Below are 23458 nucleotides of genomic sequence, written 5' to 3' on the forward strand. Positions count from 1 at the left end.
CCTTGCACAGAGTAGAGGCTCAGTAAACACTTGATTTAATGAATCACTATGTGATTAAATGAGCATGTTGAGGACAAGTGGTTGGCGGAAGGGTGGTAAACCAGGGTAAGAATGGAAACTCCAGTGAAAACTCTAATAATGCATCATCTAACCACATCACATCAGATAAAATTTGATTGATGATTTGTTCTTGTTCTCTACAGCAGGCTTGCCAGGTCATTTCATTAATCTTTCAATATCTGGCCTGACATTCTATGCAAATTAATTTTTGGATCACATGTATAGCATTATGGTAAGATTTTACTCTACTTTCTTTGACAACATTGACTTACACCATTACAATTTCACTAGGATCAAGTACAAAACATAAAATATATGGATTTGGCAGAAAAATGGACCATGGTAATTTGCTTTAGGACTATTTTGGCAAATATGTCTACTTAGAATACTTTAAGGGAAAAAAACAATTTTCTCCATTGTTAGTATATTAAATATGGCAACAATCAATAAAATATTAACAGAAGGGTAATAGACATCATTTAGGTTTTTGTCAGTTGGATAGTCACTTCTATTCCCTAAATCTAGAATAAATAAAATTTAATATCTTCTTTGGCACTTTGAAGCACGATGGAGCTATTTTCAGAACCTATGCCTCCCTTTTTGAAGATTATTTTTACTCTTAGGTTAGAAAAGAAAGCTGAGTTAGCTGGGTGGAGCCACCCAGTGGACTCCAGCTGTCTTGCTAGTCCCTAGAATTTAAGAACAGGAAGGGTGTGCAAGACTTCATTGTTTTGTTTGTTCATGCATTGGGAAAATACGTGAACAGCAAATATTGTGCCAGGCACTGCACAACATGTCCAGGAAGTGGTGGTGAAAGGGACTAGGCCAGTGAGCTTCCTGTCTAGTCAGCAGGAGCAGTCACTGGAGGATGAGACCCGCCATGCTTGAGGCAGTACAATGGCACGTAAGACTCCTGATCCAGAGGTGTGGGTGGGCAAGGCTTCCAGCAGGAAGTGCTGCTAAGCTGACATCTGAAAACAAGTAGGATTGGCTGAGTTGGGAGCAGGGAAAGGTCCCTGGAGACCAGCTGGAGAGAGCCCTAAGGACAAGAGCCTGATGAAATAGGTAACTGAAAATTTAAATCAGCTAAGGAGATTCGGTTTTAATCTGAAGTTTATCTGGAGGGCAAGTGTTCATTAAAAGGTTTCTTGAGAGCTATGTGGCAATCACAATTGCAGGCAATTTAATGAGATTGGCATCAGTGGGAGAACAGCCCACAAGACCAGAGGAAGGGGTCTATGCTGAATTCATTCCAGAATTGGTGGATGTCCAGACTAGGATTGTGGTTATGGGGTGGAGAAAACCAGATGGATTTGAGAGATGTCTAGAAGGTAAAATGGACAGGACTTGGGGCTGGATCCACCTGGTATTGGTCTAGTATTGCCCCTTATTTCTCAGAAGGTTCATGCACTATCCACGCTGTTTGCATAGGAGTGCAAAGATTGCCAATTACCTTAAGATGTCTTAGAGGAAGAGCACAACAACAGACAAGGGCATTTTCCGGAGGACGGGAGTAGAGGACTGGAGACTTATTAGCAAGACTTAGAAGTGAACTAACTTTTATGGAGAACCTATTGTATGCCAGATAATATATTATGGTGTTTTTTATATACTCTCTCATTTAATATTCTGCCTATTCAGAGAGGTAAGCATTATCACTCCCATTTCACAGGTAAGGAAACTGTCCAAGGTGCATAATTATGTCAGAGGCAGGCCTCAGTCCCAGGTTCCAGGCTCCAGAGAAGACCTCTTAATCACTAGGCCTTCTCATGATTCTCAAAGAGAATAAAGTACTGGAGGAATTCAGAACTAAGCTTCAAAAGACTGTAACATCGACTCATTCATCCACTCAGTCTCTCAGTCACACAAAACAATCTTTCTTGAGCACCTACTATTGGACAACTACAATGAGGGGCTGTGTACATAATCATTAGGAGCATGAACTCTGGTGCTCAACTGCCTGGGATCAAGACCCGCTCCCTCCTCTTCCAAGCTGTGTGCCCACTGGCAAATAACTGAACTTCTCAGTACTCATTTTCCATCTGTAACGTAGAGATGATAATACTGATACCATCTCACTGGGTGTTGTGAGGATTAGCTAGACTGACAGAGAGAGACTCTTAGAGCAGCGCCTGGTCCCTACGAGGCACTCTGCAAGTGTTCACTATTAGTACTTATCAATGAGGAAAATTAAGTCCTTACTCTTACGGAGCAAACAGAAATAACGTATCAGATGGTGACAAGGGTGACGAAGAATGTAAAGTCGCAGAATGAAGGCATGGCGGCAGGCGATGCTGTCTTAGAGATATCCATCAGGGAAATCCTCTGTGATAAAATTGTGGCGATTATTCCGTGTCTCTTCACTGGCATTTGTGGGAAGCATTTTCCTCTCATTCTGCCCCAGCCTTTGGGGCAGCCCCATGCTTTTTGACCAACATGTGAACAATGGACTTGAACTGCCGCAGTAACTAAACCTTGACCTGTCTCTTGCAGGAAGGGGAGCTTCCTGAGGACAACTGTTTTCACTGCCGAGGGTCGGGCAGTGCCACTTGCTCTCTATGCCATGGCAGCAAGTTCTCGATGCTGGCCAACAGATTTAAGGAGTCCTATCGGGCCCTGCGGTGCCCTGCCTGCAATGAGAATGGCCTGCAGCCTTGCCAGATTTGCAATCAATAGCCCATGGCTCTGTATGTCCGCTTTTATTGCACCCTCCCTAAAGTTATTGCTAATAAGCTGCCCCTCCTCCTTCTCCTCCTTCCTTTCCCAGAAAGAAAGCCACAGCTGCTGCGACCACTTCCACTGGCAAAACTCAATTACTCGATGACATTTCATGAGGCTGGTAACATCTCCACGTGGGTCTAAGTGGCAGAGGCATGTTTGAATTAGAGTCTGCTTTGAAACTGGTTCTAAAATGATCCTTCCAGGACCGTGTGCATGTATCTCACTTGACTTAGTTCAGTTTTTTCCTTGTGCTAGTGAACAAATAAATGCACACTTCAGGCAGCAGGTTGAAGTCATTTTCTGATTGGGAGTTATTTTACAAAATTACGCAGTGGGAAGGGAATACAAAAGGCAGGTTTCTGATGAACTGAATTCCTGTTGGTTATAATGCATTTCAAATCCTCATTGGTCCAATTGAATTTTTAACTGAGCAGAAGAGGAAAGGTATGCCCAATGCCAAATGCCTTAGCAGGCCACTGAAAACAAAAGAGCATGAGCGTGCTTCATGCTGTAGATAGGCAAGCTGAGGAGGCCTTTCTTTCAAAGTTCTGAGTCTCTCCTCTGTGATGTGCTTGGGCAGTATTCATGCAGGCAACAAGCCATGCTACTTCTTAGAAGCAGATGAGATAAGACATTTCTGCATGCCTCTATACTACTGAGGTTACAAGCCAAGTCAAAGCAATTCATGATAAATTTGGTGCTTAAGTATGTGTATGTGATCTGACTTATTCCAGCCCCTGAATTATTATTAAATAAATAAATCTATTTTACATCTAAGATATAGGCATGATCTCTTCATGAAAGACTGTGGATATTTTATAGGTGTTTATTGGGAACCTCTAAAAGAAAAATTAACCAAGGCTGATTTTTGCAATTATCTTTCTATTGTCTATGAATACACATACTAAGGATAATTCTTTTCTCCTAAAATTGGTTATAAAATTAGAAAAATGCTTTTGTTAATAAACTTTTGTAGTTCTAACACCCACTCCCCTTAGCCCTTGAACATAACACTGTAAAATCTGCTAACTGTTGAGACACATTGCTTTTCTATGATGATTATTTTGATTTTCATAACAATTTTTTCAAGATTTGTTTGTTATTCTTTAATATTCAGCTATTAAAATAGTTCAACAATGGAATGCTTTTCAGGCCATAGAATTACTTCTAATAAAAAGATTAAAATATTTTTTGGAGCCATGATGATTTTGCCTGTCCTCTCTTAGCCAGAATGATAGAACTATTGCTCACTGACTTTCTTTGCTTCTGTCCTTCACTATTTTCTTACTCTGTTCACGTTTTCTCACAGCTATTGACTCTTCTATCTTTCTAGAATGCCAGGGGAAGGAACGATGTCCAGAAGCCTTTAAGTGTATTCTTCTGCTTTTTGACAGGAACGTTCGACAGCAAATATTGTTTGAGCCCAGCCTGTGTGCGGGACATGCACAATAACACCGCTTCGCTAGGTGCTTGATGTGCAGGCTTACCCAGCTGGGAACCACCCCTTTGGTAGCTCATGGGACTCACAGTTGCAGTGAGGGAGACAGACTTACAAACACATAATTACCGTATAGTGTGACAAGTTCTGGGATAGGAAAGCAACAGGGAGAACTGAAGCACATAGAAGGAACACCTAATGCAGCCTGAGAGGGGTTATGAAGAGGCTCCCAGAGGAAGCGGTGTAAGCAATGTTGGCTTCTTTATCTTCCCCCATGCTCTTAAGAGCCTTTAATACTTTTCAGGCTATAATAAATACACCTACTAATGATGACATTTATTTATTCAGTCAGCAAGTATCTATGGAGCCCTGGGGATATATCAGTAGACAAAATATGTGTATTTAATATGTATCTGTAGAGACAACTAAAAATGTAGAATAAAAATATATTTATATATATGATAAAACTTCACATGTGTATACATACTATATTGTGTATTAGGAAAGGATAAATGCTTTAACAAAAAGTAAATAAGGGGTGTAGGGAGTAGGGAGGGGCTGCAATCTTAAATTAGTTTTCAGGGAGGCGTCATTGAGAAGGCATCCTTTAAACAAAGGCCTAAAGGAGATGAGGGAGTGAGTTGTGAAAGTATCTGGGGTAAGATCATTCCAGGCAGAGGAAACAGCAAGTGCTAGACTCATAGGAGGGCGAGACCCTGGCATGTTGGAAGAGCAGCAAAGAAGCCAGCGTGGCTGGAGTGCAGTGAGAAAGATGACAAGTGGCAGCGAATGAGGTCAGAAAGGAAGGTGCGTGTGTGTTGGGGTGAGGGGACACCTTCCTTCGGAGCCATTGGAAGACCTTGGGTTTTCCTGTGAGTGGAGTGCTGCTCTGGATGGCCTCTGTTTTCGTCAACCTCGCACCCTCTCCCTCTATACCTTCCTCTTACTGCTGGGGCAAGAGACCTACAAACTACACTTCCCAGAGTCCCTTCCTTGCTGGCTTCCTGTTAGGTTCTGCCTTTGGGAGGTACTGGCAGGACTGGAAGATGGGAGGAAGGAAGAGAGAGCCTTCCTTTTTTTGGATGAGGATCCTGGCAGTCTTTCCCACATGGCAGCTGCATTAGCAGCAACAGCAGCTGAGAATGCTGGCTCAGGCAGCTCGGTTCCAACAGTAGTCACTCGAGAGGCTCTGATTGTGGGTTCGATGAAACACCATTTTCTCTTTTGTTCCTCCAGCCGAAGGGGGGTAGTGGTTTCCCGCAGTTACTAATCTTTGTAATCAATTCCCTATAATATATATTCCCTCTCTTTGAAGTATCTAAAGTGGTTTCTGGTTTCCCAATTGTATACCAACTAATACAAATATTTTCAGCAAAGGAGGGTCATGATCTGATTTATGTTTTAACAAGCCACTCTGGCTGTTGTGTTGAGAAAAGACACTGTGGGGCAAAAGTGGAAGTGGGAGTCCACTTAGGAGACCATTGCAATAATCCTGGTGACAGCTAGTGACCTGGACCACTGTGGTACCAGTAGAAGTGGTAAAAGTGGTCAGATTGTCAATATGTTTTTTTTTTTTGAGGAAGATTAGCCCAGAGCTAACTACTGCCAATCCTCCTCTTTTTGCCGAGGAAGACTGGCCTTGAGCTAACATCCATGCCGATCTTCCTCTACTTTATATGTGGGACGCTTCCCACAGCATGGCTTTTGCCAAGCGGAGCCATGTCTGCACCCGGGATCCGAACTGGTGAACCCCGGGCCGCCGAAGCAGAATGTGCGCACTTAACCACTGCACCACCAGGCCGGCCCCTGTCAATACGTTTTGAAGGTAGAGTTGTAGGGTCTGCCTATTGTACTTTGTACCCGGAAATATTGTTTATCTCCTACTCTATGGAAAAGATATCTGACTTTGCCTACTAGTGTTTGCACTAAAATATCCACTTCCTGATTTGTGAACTACAAACATTTCAGTGGGTTGGGCAGTGTCAGGAGTAAGTATAAGGCAGGGTTGGCCAACTGGTATTCCTGAGACTCCAAGAATTCCTTCAGACCTAGAAACAAATATGAAGTTAAAAAATATCACAGCAATGCTGTGATTAAAATAATGCTACATCCTTGAAAGCTCAAAAAATTTTTAAATAAATACATGTTTTCAAAAGATATAACATCTACCCATTCATTTATTCATTGGACAATTTTTCACTGGATTTCTACTATGTTCCAGGCATTTCATTTGTACTAGGTCCTCAGGATACAAAGATGAAAACACACTTAGTATTTGCCATTAATGAGATTATAATCTTTGGACTCTAGTTAGCGTAATAAAGGAATCCAGCCTTACAATTTGGGGAGGACACTGTTGCCAGCCTTTGTTACTTACTCCAGTGACTCTCAGTTCCTCTGCTTGGCCAGGTTCACTGAGTCAGCTGTGGGGGCTGTCTCACAGAATTTATTTATTTTAACAAGCACATATCAACTGTTCTGTGTGTAGGACACTGTTCTTACTAACTCCTTGAATCGTCCTAACAATTGAACTAGATTCAGTTTATGGATCATCTCTTAGTCCCACGCATGCTGTTCCTTTCCATGTCGCATCTGCCCAGACCATAAACGGGTTGGCCCTTTCTGTGACCCTCACAAACTTCTTGCCTTGCTAGGCCTTTGTGAAAGTAACAAACTGTGCTGAAAATGGGGAGAAGCCTAGGGGTCTGACACTGCATGACAGTCATGAGACAACTTAATGTGGCAAGCTTTCTGCTGCTGACTGTCCAGGCCACTTACAACCACCCTGCTGGTTCCTCCTTTCTTTTCTGCCTTTCCATCCCAGTTTACCCTCTATTCTTACTCTGTTAGGCAGACAAACTCATGTTTATCGTCCTTGTTCCCAAACGTGGCTTTGCCCCAAGGCCTATCTCCTCCTTCACACACAAAGATGTCCAGGGCCAGCAGGCTTCCTTTCACAGGCCCCATCCTCCTTGGAAGACAGTTGAAATGGCTATATCTTCCCCTCCTTGCCTAACTAGGGGATTCTGTGAGGCGAGGAGGGCAGAGTTCATATGCCTTAAACCTTTGCCCCTAGAGCAACTCTACTTTTTTCCCCTTTCTATGTTAGCTTCCAGGTAATACCCCTTTTGAAGAGAGTTGCATATTTAAAATATTTTTGAAGTCCACATTAAGCATTAACTTTGTGATCCATAATTTACCTTTCCAAATTAAACCGGCCAAGGACATCAATTAAGCTTAAGTTTATAGGAAAGATGATGTTGCTCTTATTCTAGGTTTTCCACAAATATGCATCCCTCTAGTAATATATTCATTTAACCTGGTGCCAGTGACATTTTAAAAAAACTTCTGTAGTTCACTAGAGCTTAATCTGAGTGAATCTGATGATAAAGGTAAATTTGAAAGAAATATTCGCAGTTGTTTCTATCACCCGTCCTCATTAGTTGCATCTCCTCATTTTCTAATTAAACACAGTAATTATAGAGAGTTCACATTCATGCAATTATGTGAGAGAGAAACGGAGTTATGTCAGTGTCAGAACTATGGCATATAATTACTACCTGTGTTAAAGAACATGTAAAATCCAGAGAAGAAAAGACCTGAAACCATAAAACAGGAGAACTTCCTCATTGCTTGGGGGTGGGGAGCGGGGGAAGGAGGTAGGAATGGGGCAGTTAAATCAGACCTTGGCAAAACAGAGTTAATGTTTCTCTCCTTTAACACTGTGAGCTTCCTCTTTGTATAGTCGCCTCAGCATGACTTTTATCCAGTTCCCAAGTACGTCTTCTCCATTAATTACTATTTCTCAGAAGATTGGGACCATTAATTCACACAAAGATGTGAATGGCTAATAGATTATTGACCATGTCTGCTTTTTAAGCTCGAAGTGTTATATTTTTGAAGGCCTCCTATGAGTCAGGCCATGTGCAAGAAACAAGAAGCCAGAAGATGAAACAGACATAGTACCCTCTTTCAGAGACATTATAGTCTCACAGGGAACCAGAGATTTAAACGAGCATTTGCAAAATAAAATGATAGGTGCCATAGGAAAGGAAGAGACTAGACACTGGTTAACTCTTCTTTAATTGTTGGTCTCCTTCATTCAGCTATGAGCTCCTTAAGGGCAGAAAGTGTGCCTCATCTATTATGGTACCCCCAGCATCTGCCACAGTGACTGATACATAGAAGGTGTTTAATAAATGGTGATTTGGTGTTTGCAAAGCCATGATATTTGGTTGTACACACAGGGTCCTCAGTGTATTGTCTTATGGGCCAATGCCTTGGGAAAATTTCACAGGTGGAGAGCTTCTAAAATGGCTTCTAATGATCCCCACCTCCTGGTATTCCTGCCCTTATGCAATCCCCTTGAGTGTGAAGTGGACTTAGTGACTTGCTTCTAACAATAGGATATGGCAAAAATGATGGGATGTCACCTCTGAGATTAGGTTATAAAAGACTATCACTCGTTCTCTCACTTTTTTTGCTTGCTCACCTGATGAAGCCAGCTGCCATGTTGTGAGCTGCGTCATGGAGAGGTCCAAATGGCAAAGAATAGAGGGTGGCTTCTGGCCAACAGCCAGGGAGGAACTGAGGCCCTCAGTCCAGCAACCAGCTAGGAACCGAATCCTGCCGAGAACCACATGAGTGAGCTGGGAATGGGCTCCTTCCCTAGTTGAGCTTGAGATTCAACCACAGCTGACATCTTAATTGCAGCCTTGTGAGAGACCTGGAGCCAGAGCCACTCAGCTAAGCGCTGCTCAGATCCCTGAACTGTGGGATGATAAACTGAGATAACAAATGTTCTTTGAAGCAAGTAAGTTTGGGGACCATTTGTTATATAAGGATAGATAATGAACACAAGGTAAGACTACCTTCTGTCTAGGTCTTTATTGATAGATTCTTTTATGTTCAAAGGGATTTCCCATGGAGATGAATGCTCACAATAATTTGTTCTTTGTTTAATGTTCAATTTATTAAGCTCATGAATCTAATACCCAAAACTGAAAACCAATTTTTCTTGGGGCCTTTAAACATTGATTACAAATTTATTAAGCATATCATTTTAAACAATTTAAACTAACTGCATTTATATATTTGAATGAATGATCCCTTTAAACACTTCAAAACCTTAATTCATAAACATATGAAAACAAAAATTACAGAACTTATTTCTACAGTTTCACTTAAATCTGCTCTAAAGCATCAATATCAGGGGTTTAATGCCTTTCTTACTTCTGTTATTGTTTTTCTGTGCTTGCTTTGATATATCCTCAGGGTTTTAGTATTATTATTTTTATTCCTTTCCTTGGGTCACAAAATTCTCAGCAGATCCCAAAGAAAAGATTACCTTACCAGAACAGCCTACATTGCAGGATTTGGTTTATTGACTGATTAATTCTTGGTCAGACTTGTGTGTTTCTCCCAAGGTGATTCTAACCCAAGCCACCTTGTTATAGTAAGCTTTTCTATAGTTAAAGGAAATCTGTTATGTCAGTGAGACTATTTCTGGCCTTATCTTATGCCTAGGGTTTAATTTTGCAACCTAGTGTCTATCTCTGAAATTGTTTTTTTAATTATCACTTGGCCATTGTTATATAACTGATTATCCTATCATAATCAAATACTGATTTGGACTCTTAGCATTAAAAACTTACATCTCCCTTATTAGCATTGAGATTTAATCTCCCAGGAGTTGAGAGATTGAGTCTGTGTAGTTAGTGTTCCTTTGTAGGTCATCTGTCTAATATATTATATTGGCAAACACTGTGGAACCGTCTTTCTGGTTGGTTATTGTGTGTGCCCACCCAAACTGAATAGTCCTTGCCGTTCTTGGCATCTACTTTTTCTGGGACTACTTGGCTTATAGTTTCCAATGTTTACTCTCCTTAAACAGACAGAGATAGGCATATGACTGAGCTTTATAAATAAACAAGATTTAACAGAAGAAATATCAAACCCTCCTAATTACAAAAATCAATAAAAAATAAACATGGTCTATTATATTCACTGATTTCTATTACAATGACCTTTTGGGTAGACTTCATATTAACTCTTCTATTTTGAGTCATTTTGAATTCATGGCCTTTCACAAGACTCACCTGGGCTGATAAGTCATGACGAAGATGGTAATGGTGGTGGTGATGATAATGGCGATAGTGATTTTGATGCTTAAATTGTGACTTCATCTTAAGAGACATATCATCTTATCTTTAAATGGGCAAGGCTAAACTATAGTGTCTAGGAATGCACATTTGCATCAAAAACCCTAAAAAATACAAGGAAGCCATTATTACAAAAGTAAGGATATGCAGAAAGGGAAGGAGGTGTGATGGGAATGTGGCTCGTGGAAGCAGCTTATGGGACGGGTGGCAAAGTTCTATTTTTTTGACCTGGGCATACATTTGATTTGTGTGTGTGTGTGTGCATGTTGCATCTGTGCTTTATTTTTACAATAACAATTTTATTTTAAAAATTGTCACCACATAGTCGGTGGGGGTGCCTATATGTTGACTCCTTTATCCTTTATACACTGCTCCTGACATTCTTGAAAACATTCTTGCTTTTTGGCAACAATAGGATGTTGGAGAAATGTTCTGAATTTTTTTCTGTCCTAAATCATGGAATGAGCTATCTTTCAAGGGATTTGGTTTCCTTTAATAGGAAATAATTCTAAAGACCAGGTGCCGGACTCTGGAGCTGCACATGAGAATGTGTGGTGCTAAGAGAGAACTGATATTGCTGCTGGGCCACTGAGAGCTGAAAATATACTTATTAAGGTTATTATTTTGCACTGATATTTCCAATTTAACTTATCATATTGCTTTTCCAAACTTATATTATATAAAATTTTATAAACTACAAACTTTTCTCCTGAACTCATAATCTTTTTGGTATGATGAGACTCCTGGATGGAGCCAAGACATGCTTATATCACATTCTCCTCTTTGGTACAGTAATTTCCAAACTTCTGTCATTCACATAATTCATGACTTTTTTGCATATTTGCCAAATTCATAATTTTTTACTATCTGCATTATTGTTTTATTAATATTTTTGTTTAATCAACATTAGATTGACCCCCTTAAAAGAATTAGATTCATATTAAGTAATAATATCTGTGGAATCATAGGGTTTAATTAACTGGCCATATATTTTTCCAGTATCCATTAAGATGGATATATAAGTGTTGGAATTTGAGGGGACTCAATAAATATTACTTTCCCTCACTCAAGTTTAGCACCACCTGAAAGATAGACAAGAGTCAGGGAAATGAAGCTCAAAATATCAGGTTCATTACTAATAAAAGCTGCATTGGGGGATCTTGCTTAGGTGCTGGACAATTATGGCCTCCCTAAGAGTAGACCTCAGGCTTGGAAAGACATATCCACCTGCAGGCCTTCCCTGCAGTGTGGCCCATTTACCTCACAGCCAAGGATACTGTAGAAGTTTTCCTCCTGGGAGGAAACAGATTTGAAAAGGATAGGGAGGGAAAGATGGAGCTACCATACTTAGTTTTTCCTCCAAACTCACCAGCTGAGCAGGAGTGAGTAAGGGAGCAGAGAGGGGCCAGGAACATTAAGCTAATGGATATTTCTGTAAATAAAACACAAAGTCAGGGGAAATCACTACTAAAAATACATGTTTGTCCATGTATCAAGTCACAGTATCTAAAGACACCTTTTGGGAAATCCTGCTATAGTGAACCGTGTTATGATAAAGTGCCTGTGAAGTTCGCCTTGCCCAATATTGCTTGGGTATCTTTTCTGCATCTCAGTTCATTATATTTGGAGGAACAGATTTAATATAGAAGAGTCTATCTGAATCCAACTCAGAGTGAGTCATGTTGTCAATGTGCCATATATACCATCTTGGCCATTTTGCAGACATTTGTGTTAAATAAACTACCATTGCAAAATCATGCTCAAAAGGTTCTAGCACTTCTCATGCCACTGGGTGTCATTTTACCCTCACCATTGATGAAATGACCATACGTACTATGACAAAGTCTTATGAGATTTCATTCTTTATTTCCTTAATTGAGCCAGGGACACTTATTCCATTCAAATATTTTGATGTGGGAACTTCCTATAATCAGGCTTAATAGAATGTCAGTGCTTAAAGGAAAAAGTAGAGACACCCTGTCTAACTCTCTCTTCCTCTTAAAGGGATGAGGAAGTGAAGGTCTGAGAAGGCGAAGGACTTGTCCAATGTCACATCCTACTTATTGACTGACTTAACCTCAGAATTGGGGCCTCCTAATTCTCAGCTCATTTATTTTTTTTATGCTGTCCCTGGGCCTTTTAAACATAAAGTAAAAATGAGAAAGCAATGGCTCTTGGCAGAGAGAAATTATTTCCTATCTCTAAAAGCTATTTTGAATCTCTCCATTCTTTTCCACGTCCCATACCATAGTCCAACCAACACCACCTCCTGCCTGGATCACTGCAATAACCTCAAACAAGACTTCCCCCTTTCAACCTCCAAGTCAGTTTCTTCCCGTCACAAGAGTTGTTCACTGAAATGCTTTGTCTTTTATTTTTCACCACCTTCCTTATACTCATTGTATTAGTTAGGACCATTTTTGCTGCAAGACAGAAGAGCACAATTCAAAAAAGGTGACTATAAGTCAGTTTGGGCTAAGTTATGCTGCGATAAAGAACAACTCCAAAATGTCAGTGCTTTCATTTCTCTATCTTGGTTGATGGGGAGCTCTGTTCCCTGTCATGCTCAGTCAGGATCTTAGGTTGACAGAGTCTCCACCATTTGGAACATATTTGATGGCCACGGCAGGGGAAGAAAACACGGTGTAATGTGTACCAGCTCTTAAGACTTCTTCCCAGAAGTGACATATGTTGTCTGTTCACATGTTATTGGCCAAGTCAAGTCTCATGTCTAACTTGAAAGAGTGAGGAAGTGTAGTCCTACCATATGTCCCGGGGGAGTAGAACCAGGAAAAAAAAATGACTAGCACTAATGACTATCACACTGGCTTTAGCCAGAAAGGAATGTGCTGTGACTTACATAGCTGAACATGTCACGGGTAGATGTGGTCAGGCGCAGCTTAAACTAGAGCTCTAATGATGTCAAAAGCACCCATTTCTTGATTTAGCTGTCTCTCAGTTACACGTCATCCTGCTCCTTTAGTTTCAGGGTCATAGCTTTACAACACTCAGCGTAGTGGATAAGACAGCATAAACCAAAGCCCCTAGATGGAGCCTTACTGCTGTGATTGGCCTAAGAGAAGTCATGTGCTCATTCCTGAACCAACGGAACGTATCACTTGCCATGGAGATGGAACAAACTGATTGGCTTAGCCTAGGTCTTGGCCCTGGCCTAGCAGGGAGGGGTGGCAGAAATGTCTTCAAAGCACCACTGCAGTGAATGTGGGAAGAGTGCACAAATACCCTCCAGAAAGACTTGGGCTATGGTTAAAGAATATGAATTGATGCTGAGTAAGAAAATAACAGAAGATATCTACTGCTCTTTTCTTTCAGGTCTCCTGTTTAATATCACTTCCTTGGGAGGGCTTCCTTTGGCACACACACAAACCGTATTAGATACTCCTTTTTTTAAATTTCTCAGCAGTCCCTTTGCTTTTCTTTCAAGACGAAATATGTAATTTTGTATTTATTTGTGTGATGATTTGTTTAATATCCATTTCTTTCACCAGAAAGGTAAGGTCCTTGAGGGCAATGTCTATATCTGTTCTGGTTATTAATGTTTCCTCAGCATCTAGAAAACTGCTTAGCATGTGGTAGGCTCCCCGAAAATATTTATTGAAAGAAGTAACAGCAAATACTACACATTGAATATTTACCGATTTTAAGATTAAGACATGGAGCAGAATTTTGGGGGTTTTGCCTTGAAGATACATGGCCTGGTATGTCTAGGTTACTAAGCAGATACATTTTAGTAAGATAGTACAGTTAACAGATTGGACTAATAGCATGGGTTATCAAGCACTTCTACAATAACCTTTAGACTGCAGTAAAATGAACAAACAAGTTTCCAAGAATCTATAAATCAACATAGCATATTAAAGTGCTGTAGAAAACGAGGCAAATCTATATTTTCACCCCCTTACCCTGTCTAGAATATGAAACACAATCCTCATATGAACTGGCTTGGATAAGTCCTATTGGTTGAAACATGGAGACTTTAAGATTTTATTTTTATTAGTCATTAGTTTAACTACTGAGAATTTTCATCTTAAACAAGCAAACTTTCTTATATTTATCTGAGTAAACGTGTTGGGCCTCAGCTTCTTCACTTGTAAACTGTGGATAATAACAGTACCTGGCTATTGTGGTGAGGATTAAATAAGTTAATACATGCAAATTACTCAAAGCAATTACACCAAGAACAGTGCCTGGTACATATTAAGTGCCCAAGAAACGTTACCTATTATTAGGAAGAGCTTGTATTATTTCCTTTATTATTTTATTTGAATAGCAATTTCCTCTGCCAGAGAACTTATTGATACATTGTCTTATCTGAATTGCATGAGAGATTCAGCATTTAGTGCTTATAGGGTGCCAGAGACACAAAGAAATATTACACCCAGTCCAATCTTTGAGAAATTTGCAATCTTCTTCCAGTAAAGTATTTTATTCTATGGCTTGATTTTAGAAAATACCTCTCCAGGGGAGCTAAATTTAGACTGCTAGCTTTTTACCAATTAGGATTCTATAGGTTGCAAGTGACAGAATCCAACTCAAACTGGCTTGAACTGTGAAATGATTTGTTAGCTCACGTATGGGGCAATGAAAATAGTGTGGTATTTAGGGGTGATTGGGCAGGGGCTCCACAGTGTTCACTGCCCAGATTTCCCCATCTATTGGCTCCTGTCATCACAGGGATGATGTCAAACCAAGCCTGTCCATCCATAGGATGTCTGCTTGCCAGAGCTAGGGACACTTCCTTGTTCATATAGAGGGGAGGAGGAGCTAATTAACAGAAGGCCGTGGTAGACCTTGCTTCGTGTCTCATTGGCCAGATAGGGGTCACCTGTCAATCACTGATGATGGAGACCAGTCCTAGACGAATAAGGCCCACTTCTGAAGCTGGGGGTGGGGTGAAAACCTGAAGGAACACAGGGTTCTATTTTGAAAACAGAGTGCAAAATGAATGGAGAGTAAACAACCAACGATTCCCTTTGAAGGGAGAACCATATCTTATTTCTTTATGTTTTAACATGTTCTGTGCCAGCTACACAGAAGATGCTTAATAAATACTGGGAGAAAGAATGGATAGTAAATAGAACTATCAAAGAATTATTTATTCACCTTACATAAGCCGCCAGAGTCCTAGAAATGCTTGTCCCAGGACCTAGCACTACCACGTTTTTCTTGTTTAATTGCCTTCTCTCTTGGCAACATGACCATGGACTCCACCTAGTCCCAGGAGTGCTAGAGGGGAGGTCTAGATTGGCCCTTTCTTCTGGAGTCCTCTGTTGACTAATTATAAGCTTTGATATTCATCATGCATTCCCAGGTCATGGGGCATCTTTTAGCTGGTAGGTATCATATGTCGTGGTAGATGAATCAATCTTTTAAGATTTGTGCCCAGAGAAACTGGCATTTAAGCTTCCTCTTTATTCTAGCTCTGAGGTTAGGGAAGCAGCTGTTGATAGGCTAATTAGCATCTTAGGAGGACTAAGAATGATCTCCCCATCCTTTAACAGTTGTTTAATCTGTTGTCCCAGGGAGACTCTGAGAGCATCACTGGAATGTTATTTCATGCAGAAACTACAGGCTGGCCTACCCTTCTGATCACCATATGTAACACAATGTTAACAACTATCGCAAACAAGCAAGTCTGTTACGCCTAGTCACACGTAAGGATAACATTAGGGTGCATGCGACATAAGTAAATTTGTTACATTCCTGGAATAACCCATTTGATTTGCAAGCTCAGCATCTGTTTTATCTCATCCCTAACTAAAAGAGGGTCCATGTCTTAGGGGTAGACTTGGGGTAATTAAGTACACACAACCACTGCATAGGATCATCCACAATAGTCATTTAAGCTATTGGGACGCTAAAGGAAAATCAGGAACCACTTTTATTTACTCTGAGATATCACTGCCACTCCAATTAGAAATACTCTTATTGGTAAGATCAGCCTGCTTGGTGAGCAGACAAAGATGAGAATCAGGGAGTTGCTTGATGACTTAGGTTAATCTTGATGTCACCATTTTAGGAAAAGAATATTTTGCCCAGCGAGGAAAGAATTATTCAATGTCCTTACATGAATCATCTATTTCTAGGGGTAAATTCTCCAATATTTATGTTTACTTCTTGAATTTTATTTTCTCATGCTTTCATAAGTCACCAACACCTCTTTTGACTGGCTTATTTTTTCTCAGGAACATCAATGCCTTTAATCTGGACACTCTTGTGTGTTCTGCCTTCAAATCCTTCTACTTTTCAGCCAACGACTTTGCACCTATTAGTTTATACCCTTGCAGGTAAAAATTTGGAGAGACTGGATTCTATTCCCTTTGGATGAATTAATTAACCTCTTCAAGCTTCAGTTTATTCATCTGTAAACTGTAGATGATAATGGTAATGGATGTGGTAGTGCTCCACTCCAATTCCCTCTTCAGGGCCTGTGCCCTCCCCCTGCCCTCCAAAGCTGTGTTCCTTACTGGGAATTGATTTCCACCGCAACAGAATTGCTTCACTCAGCTCCCTTGCCTTAGTGGGGGCCACCCAGCACCAGAGCTTCCTATAGGATTGGCTGAGGCCACAGTTGGAACCAAATTTTGAGGCAGATTATTTCTTTGCCGAATCCTGCATTCTTTATTTTCTTATGGGTATATCTCGCCAAAGCACCCCTAATTCTCCTGTATATAACTTCTTGTCTCAAAGTCTGTTTCCAGGGAACCCAATCTAAGACAAATGCCACTTCCTCAGATTGTTGCTAAGACGAATATATAAAGCCCTTTGGACTGCAATCCCTTTGGAGTTGGGAATGGACTTAATATTTGATAGCTGTCACTATTCTTGGGTGGTATGTCATTGACTGATAACATTCTCATTACCATCTGATCTCATCAGAGAGTCCTTTGAGAAAAATAATGTAAAAACTAGTTCAAGGCAAAGTTTTTTTTTTTAAAGATTTTATTTTTCCTTTTTCTCCCCAAAGCCCCCCAGTACATACTTGTATATTTTTAGTTGTGGGTCCTTCTAGTTGTGGCATGTGGGACGCCACCTCAGCATGGACTGATGAGCAGTGCCATGTCCATGCCCAGGATTCGAACTGATGAAACCCTGGGCCGCCGAAGCAGAGCGTGGGAACTTAACCACTCGGCCACGGGGCTGGACCTCCAAAATTAAGTTTATTTGTCCCTCAACTCACTCTTCATTTGCTCTGCGCCCCTTCACGGTTGCCTCCTTCCCTGCCCCTCCCCTTCTCCCTGCTGCCTCTCTACCCATTCCAACCTGATGAGGATCAAGGCTGCCCCAGGGAGAGAAGGCCAGGTGTCCTGCCCTACATACCGATCTATATCCTCCTCTGGGAAGCATAGGACGTCCTGATAGGATTCGACCTGATTTGTATCCAGAGTTATAGGACCATCCAATAACCAGACCCCACCTGCACTGATACCATGTTAACGACTTTTTAACATAGTCTTTCCTTTGTCTTGTAAAGAAATACCGCACATACCTATGCCTTACAAGTTTACCCCTAACCCTCAACCCATTGCAGCTCTTACAGCCCATGGGTACTGTCCCCTTGCTGCAGCTCTTCACTGCCCATGGGTCCTGTCCCCATGCTACTCCATGCTACTTTCTGAATAAAGGAGCACTACTGCCAGACCTTGAGAGTCCAAGAAATCTTTCTTTCGACTCCTTGGCTCACCAAGCTCGCATCAAATCCTCCAATACTCTCCTGCTCACACCTTCTTCCCCTAGAAAGCTATGTGGGAAGGGAAAAGACTTGGTAAACTTTCTCACAGTGAGGCTGAATACGTCACCCCTTACCTTTCTAAGTTACACTTCATTTGAAATTCTCTCTCTGTGCCTTTGGTTTTATTCTTCTTCTTCTCGGTATTATGACTACAACTGCCCTTCAGTAATTTTTGGTCTTCAGTCTGGTATGAGATCAGTCTTTTAAAATTGTCTTCCCAGATAGGAAATATCTTAACTAGATTCTTTTAAAATGCAGGCCATTAATTGCTACTGCTATTACAAAGAAAATTTCCCCTTTGTACTAACATTGCGAGGTAAATTGGCCTTAAAGGATGCAATTTTACCAAGCAAACAAAACGAATAAAATTCTTATTGGATTTCTAAACAATCAAGGTGAAAAGAGTAAAAATAGAGTTGAAAATGTAAATGTGAAAGGCAGCCCAACTTTCAAAGGTATCAGGAGCTGGGGTCATTTGGAAAAGGAAAACGACCTAGCAATAAAAAGTTCTTTACTCTTTCCTTTTTTTCCCCTCTGGCATATGAACTCATAACAGCCAAATTTTTCTTCAACATCACATTAGGTAGGAGTCTCAGTTGAAAGTGGTAGAAAACTCAACTAGAATTAAGTTAAACACAAAAGGGAGGATCCTGGAGAAGCTCAGAAAATTCAAGAAGGGACTGCAGGAAACAGGGCAACTCATGGGATTCAGGGACTAGAACTGGAGATCTGGTGCCACCAGACTCCGTCTCCGTCTTTCCTCTCTGCCTGTTTGTCTGGTGTTGTGGGTTGAATTATGTGCTACAAAAAATGTTGGAGTCCCAATCCCAGTACCTGTAAATGTGACCTCATTGGGAAAGAGGATTTTAGCAGATGATGAAGTTAAGATGATGTATGAGTTCGCCAGGGCTGCCATAACAAAGCACCGCAGACTGAAACCGGGCCCTGAAGCAGAGCAATGGAAATTTATTTCTTCGCGGTTCCGGTGGCTAGAAGTCTAAGATCAAGGTGTTGACAGGATTAAAGTGGTCCTTAAAAATGGTCCTATCTTTTTACTCAGGACTTCTAGGATTCTGCTCTAAGAAAGCAATAAAACATGCTGATAAAAACTTACCCACAAGGATTTTCATGACAGCAATAGCTATAACATAAGAAATAATATAAAAAATAATTTAAAATTATGGTTCATTCATATAATGGAAAATTATCATTAAAATCATATTTTTAAAGATAATGCTCTCAAATTGTTAAAGAACGTGACAAAGGAATATAAGATCATATATACTACATCTTCCAATCCTAAAAAAGAAAAGGGTGCTGTTTCTTCTGACGCCTCTCTCCTTGGCTTGCAGGTGGGTGTCTCCTCCCTCTGTCTTCACATGGTCTTCCCTCTGCTCACATCTGTGTCCTAATCTCTTCTTATAAGGACACTAGTCATATTGGATGAGGACCCCCCATATGACCTCATTTTAGTTTAATTCCCTCTCTAAAGGCCCTATCTCCAAATACAGTCACATTCTGAGGTACTGGGGTTAGGACTTCCATATATGAATTTTGAGGGGGCATAATTCAGCCCGTAACAGATGAGATCATTAGGATAGTCTTAATCCAATGATTGGTGTCCTTATAAAAAGGGGAAATTTGGACATAGAGACAGACATGCATAGAAAGGAGATGATGTGAAGACACAGAGAGAACACCATCTACAAGCAAGGGATGCTTGAGGCTACTAGAAGCTATGATAGAGGCATGCAACAGATTCTTCCTCACAGCCCTGAGAAGGAACCAACCCTGCTGACACCTTGATCTCAGACTTCCAGCCTCCAGAACTGTGAGACAATAAACTTCTGTTGTTTAAGCCCCCAAGTTTGTGGCACTTTGTTATGGCAGCCCTGGAAATGAACACATCTGACTTTATTTCCTGCCACGGTCAGGCGGGCTTTCTCCATGATAGTGGCCACTGTGATCCTCAGCGTCAGCCTTGGCTCCTCTCTCACATCCCTTCTCAGCTTTCAGCACACTTCGCCATTTCTACCTCCACAACAGATCCAGGATTTAAAAACTGCTCAACACCTCCACTGACATCACCATGGTCTCAGGCACCACCATCTCTTGTCCAGATTATTTCAATAGCTTCCTAACTGGTTTCTTTCTTGCCCTTGCCACCCAACAGTCACTTCTCCACAACGATTAGCCAGAGTGATTCTGTTGAAATATAAAGTCCAGATCACATCTCTTTCCCAGCTCAGTTTTCAATAGTTTCCCATCCCACACAGAGGTAAAGCCAAAATCTTTGCAATGGCCTAGAATACTCTCCATGACCGACATCCTTGTTACGTTTCTTTCCCAGGACTCTGTTCCAGCCACACCGGCCTCCTTGAAGCTCTCAAACACGCCAGGCGAAGGAATGCTGTCTCAGGGCCTTTGAACTTGCCACTTTCTCTGTCTGGAATGATCATCCTCCAAATATGAGCATGTCTTGCTTGCTCTCTTCCTTCAACTCTTCTACTTAAATGTCTCTTTGTCAGGGAGGTCTTCCACTCGGCCCCACCCCCACTTATCATCCTTCTTTCTCACTTTATTTTTTCTCCTTAGCACCCATGCTTACTTGTGTAGTACTAGATATTTTACATATTTCTTTTGCTAATCATTGGAATTTGATAGACCTTCTAGGTCCTCTGTAACGTTGGATGGTATGATGACCTGCTGGCTCCTTGCCCTGAAATATTTCCTCTCTGCCTGATTAAAGCTCTTGAACTTCCTTTGACTGTCTGATGAATCTCGTCTGTACCTGGGGGAAGAGGAGTCTGGTTCCATGATGCCATGGGTCTTACTTACTCTGACACCGTGAACTGTTCTGAGATTTTGTCTTGTTCTCCTTGCAAATTCCTGCTGTGTGCCCTGATTTCAGTAACTATATCCATGTTGCCTGCCCTGATTGTCTAGCCCGCATCTGAAATCTCAGGGAGCCAGAGGGGAATTTAAATTTCAACCTGGTCATTTTGTTGATGGAGAAACTGAGGCGCAGGGAGAGGAAGGAACTTGCTCAAGGTCACACTCCATGTAAGTACACTCCTGAATTTATTCAACATATACAATGTGCCAGGCATTTTGCTACGCACTTGTGAAATAATAGAAATATATATATATATTATGTTGGTCTGCCCCATTTCACCTTTCCCTTTCCTGGCACAGAGCTCCTAAAACCCTTGTACCTTCCTAAGTGATAAGAGCACTAGGAATATCTTTTGTTCTAATATTTGTTCTTTGTCCTGGTTCCTGACACCAAGTTCTTAAATCCCTTGGAATTTCCTGGGTGATAGGAGTGTTTTTTGTTTTAAGGAGGCAACTCTGGGTGGGCTCCTGAATAGGGCCTAGTCACCAGAAAGATCAAGACATGACTAGAAGCTTGGAATGCAGCCCCAACCCCCATTCTCCAGAGAAGGGAGAGCAGCTGGAAATGGAGTTAATGATCGATCATGCCTATGTGATAAAGCCACCATAAAAATCCTAAAATGACAGGGTTTGGAGAGCTTCCAGGTTGGTGAAGATGTGCAGGTGCTGGGAGAGTGGGGCACGTGGAGAAGGCATGGAAGCTCTGTGCCCGTTCCCACATACCTTGCCCTTATGTACCTCTTCTATCTGCATGTTCGTCTGTATCCTTTATCATATTCTTTTATAATAAACTGATAAAGAGTAAATAAACCATTTCCCTGAGTTCTATGAGCTGCTCTAGTAAATTAATCGAACCAAGGAGGAGGTCATGGCAACCTCTGATTTACAGCCCATCACTCAGAAGCTCAGGTAACAACTCGGACTTATGATCAAAATCTGGAACGGGGTGGGGTGTAGTCTTGTGGGACTGAGCCCTTAACCTATGGGATCTGATGCTATCCCCAGGTAGATAGTGTCAGAATTGAGTTAAATTGTAGGACACCCAGCTGGTGTCACAGAACTGCTTGGTACGGGGAAAACCCCTCCACATCTAGTGTCAGAAGTGTTGTGAATGTGGTAGCAGCATGAGAATAAGGGAGAAATACAGGATGAGGACTGAGGTTCTCTTTACTCAGCACTGGATAGGGAAGGGTGAATAACACACAGTTCCTTCCAGCCTGGAGAACCTCACAGTTCACTGGAGAATTTACATAGACAATTACAAGACTGGACAAAAAAGATCAGTGACAGAGAGATGGTCAGGATGATCAGAAGAGGGAGCTGAACCAGCAGGAAGAGGATGAGAAAAGCAAAGAGGCGAGAGAGCAAGGAGGGAGGGTGAGTGCTGAAGCTCTCTGTCCACTTAAAGCTCACAGCATTTATAAAGGGGCAGTCATCCATTCATTCCATCCAAATGTATTGGATGTCTACTATGTTCGAACCACTGTGCCTTGCCTGAAAGGTACAAAGATGAGTTTGGTATCTTTAAGACCAAATAAGGTCATGAACTTGTAAGGTTGTTCAGCAAATTTCCAAACTCAAGTCCCTGCCTAGTTAAGCCACCCAGTTTCAAAGCAATGGGAATTTGTTTCACAGTTCCTTCTCTCTTCTTTGGTGACACAGCAAGTGAGATTATTGTTGTGCAGACTGGCTGTGACTCTGAGCCACAAGGTGACTTGGCAGTGGACTCCCTCGTCAAGCCTGGCCCACATTGCCACCTTCAGAGTGCCCTGTTGTCCTTGGAATGGGCAGGTGGCACCTGTTCTTACACAAGTCACTCAACCACCCAGCTCAAGCAGAGCCAGCAGGTGCTGGGTCCTTTAATCTTTTAGAACACAACCTTGGCCTTCTGTGGCCACCTAATTAGGAGTTGGCCAGTAGCTGCCTAAGAATACATTCGGGAAGAAATCGGTGGTCAGAGTGGAGTGGGGGCACAGGGCCCAGCCAGCAGGGGCTTCTGTTTCACTCCCAGTCTCCAGCTACTCTCTGGCAGCAGACACAGAAAAGGGACACCATAAACTCCACAAGTAAATCCTCTCTCGTTTGTGGGCCTGCCGAGTTCCCTAGAGGGACTGGTGTGTGTGTGTTTTTCTGTAAGGAGGGGCCGGTGATACAGTAGAGTGGCTCTATACATACATTCACCATATGACGGCTTTGGCACCTAACTCGCTGCTCCACTCCTCATTCAGTAGTTGAAGGAAATGTTTCCCACAGCTTTAGTAAGGTGGAGATGAAGAATTAACTAGTGGATTTAGCAATTCGGTCATTGGGGACTTTGACAACAGTAGTTTCAGGGGAGTGACGGGGCACAAACTGACTGGAAGGGGTTCAAGAGATTATAAGCAACTCTTTTGAGGAACAAAAATAGAGCAGAGAATTGAAATAGAGCTG

At 41.5% G+C, this 23458-nt stretch overlaps 1 protein-coding gene and 1 long non-coding RNA gene across 5 annotated transcripts in view; one reads left to right on the plus strand and one right to left on the minus strand.

Annotated features, from left to right (window-relative positions):
• The window catches only part of GRXCR2 (glutaredoxin and cysteine rich domain containing 2), a 38992-nt gene extending 35434 nt beyond the window's left edge, over positions 1–3558 (plus strand). For all 4 annotated transcript variants that reach the window (XM_070569321.1, XM_070569322.1, XM_070569323.1 and 1 more), the window contains one exon: positions 2554–3558. In XM_070569321.1, the coding sequence (XP_070425422.1) occupies positions 2554–2736 (183 nt within the window). In that variant the 3' untranslated portion in view covers positions 2737–3558. The remainder of the gene's footprint in view (positions 1–2553) is intronic.
• LOC139075090 (uncharacterized) overlaps positions 1–23458 on the minus strand; it is a 55761-nt gene that overhangs the window by 29989 nt on the left and 2314 nt on the right. The window lies entirely within an intron of this gene.

Source organism: Equus przewalskii, chromosome 13, assembly GCF_037783145.1.
Source record: "Equus przewalskii isolate Varuska chromosome 13, EquPr2, whole genome shotgun sequence".
NCBI classification, from domain to species: domain Eukaryota; kingdom Metazoa; phylum Chordata; class Mammalia; order Perissodactyla; family Equidae; genus Equus; species Equus przewalskii.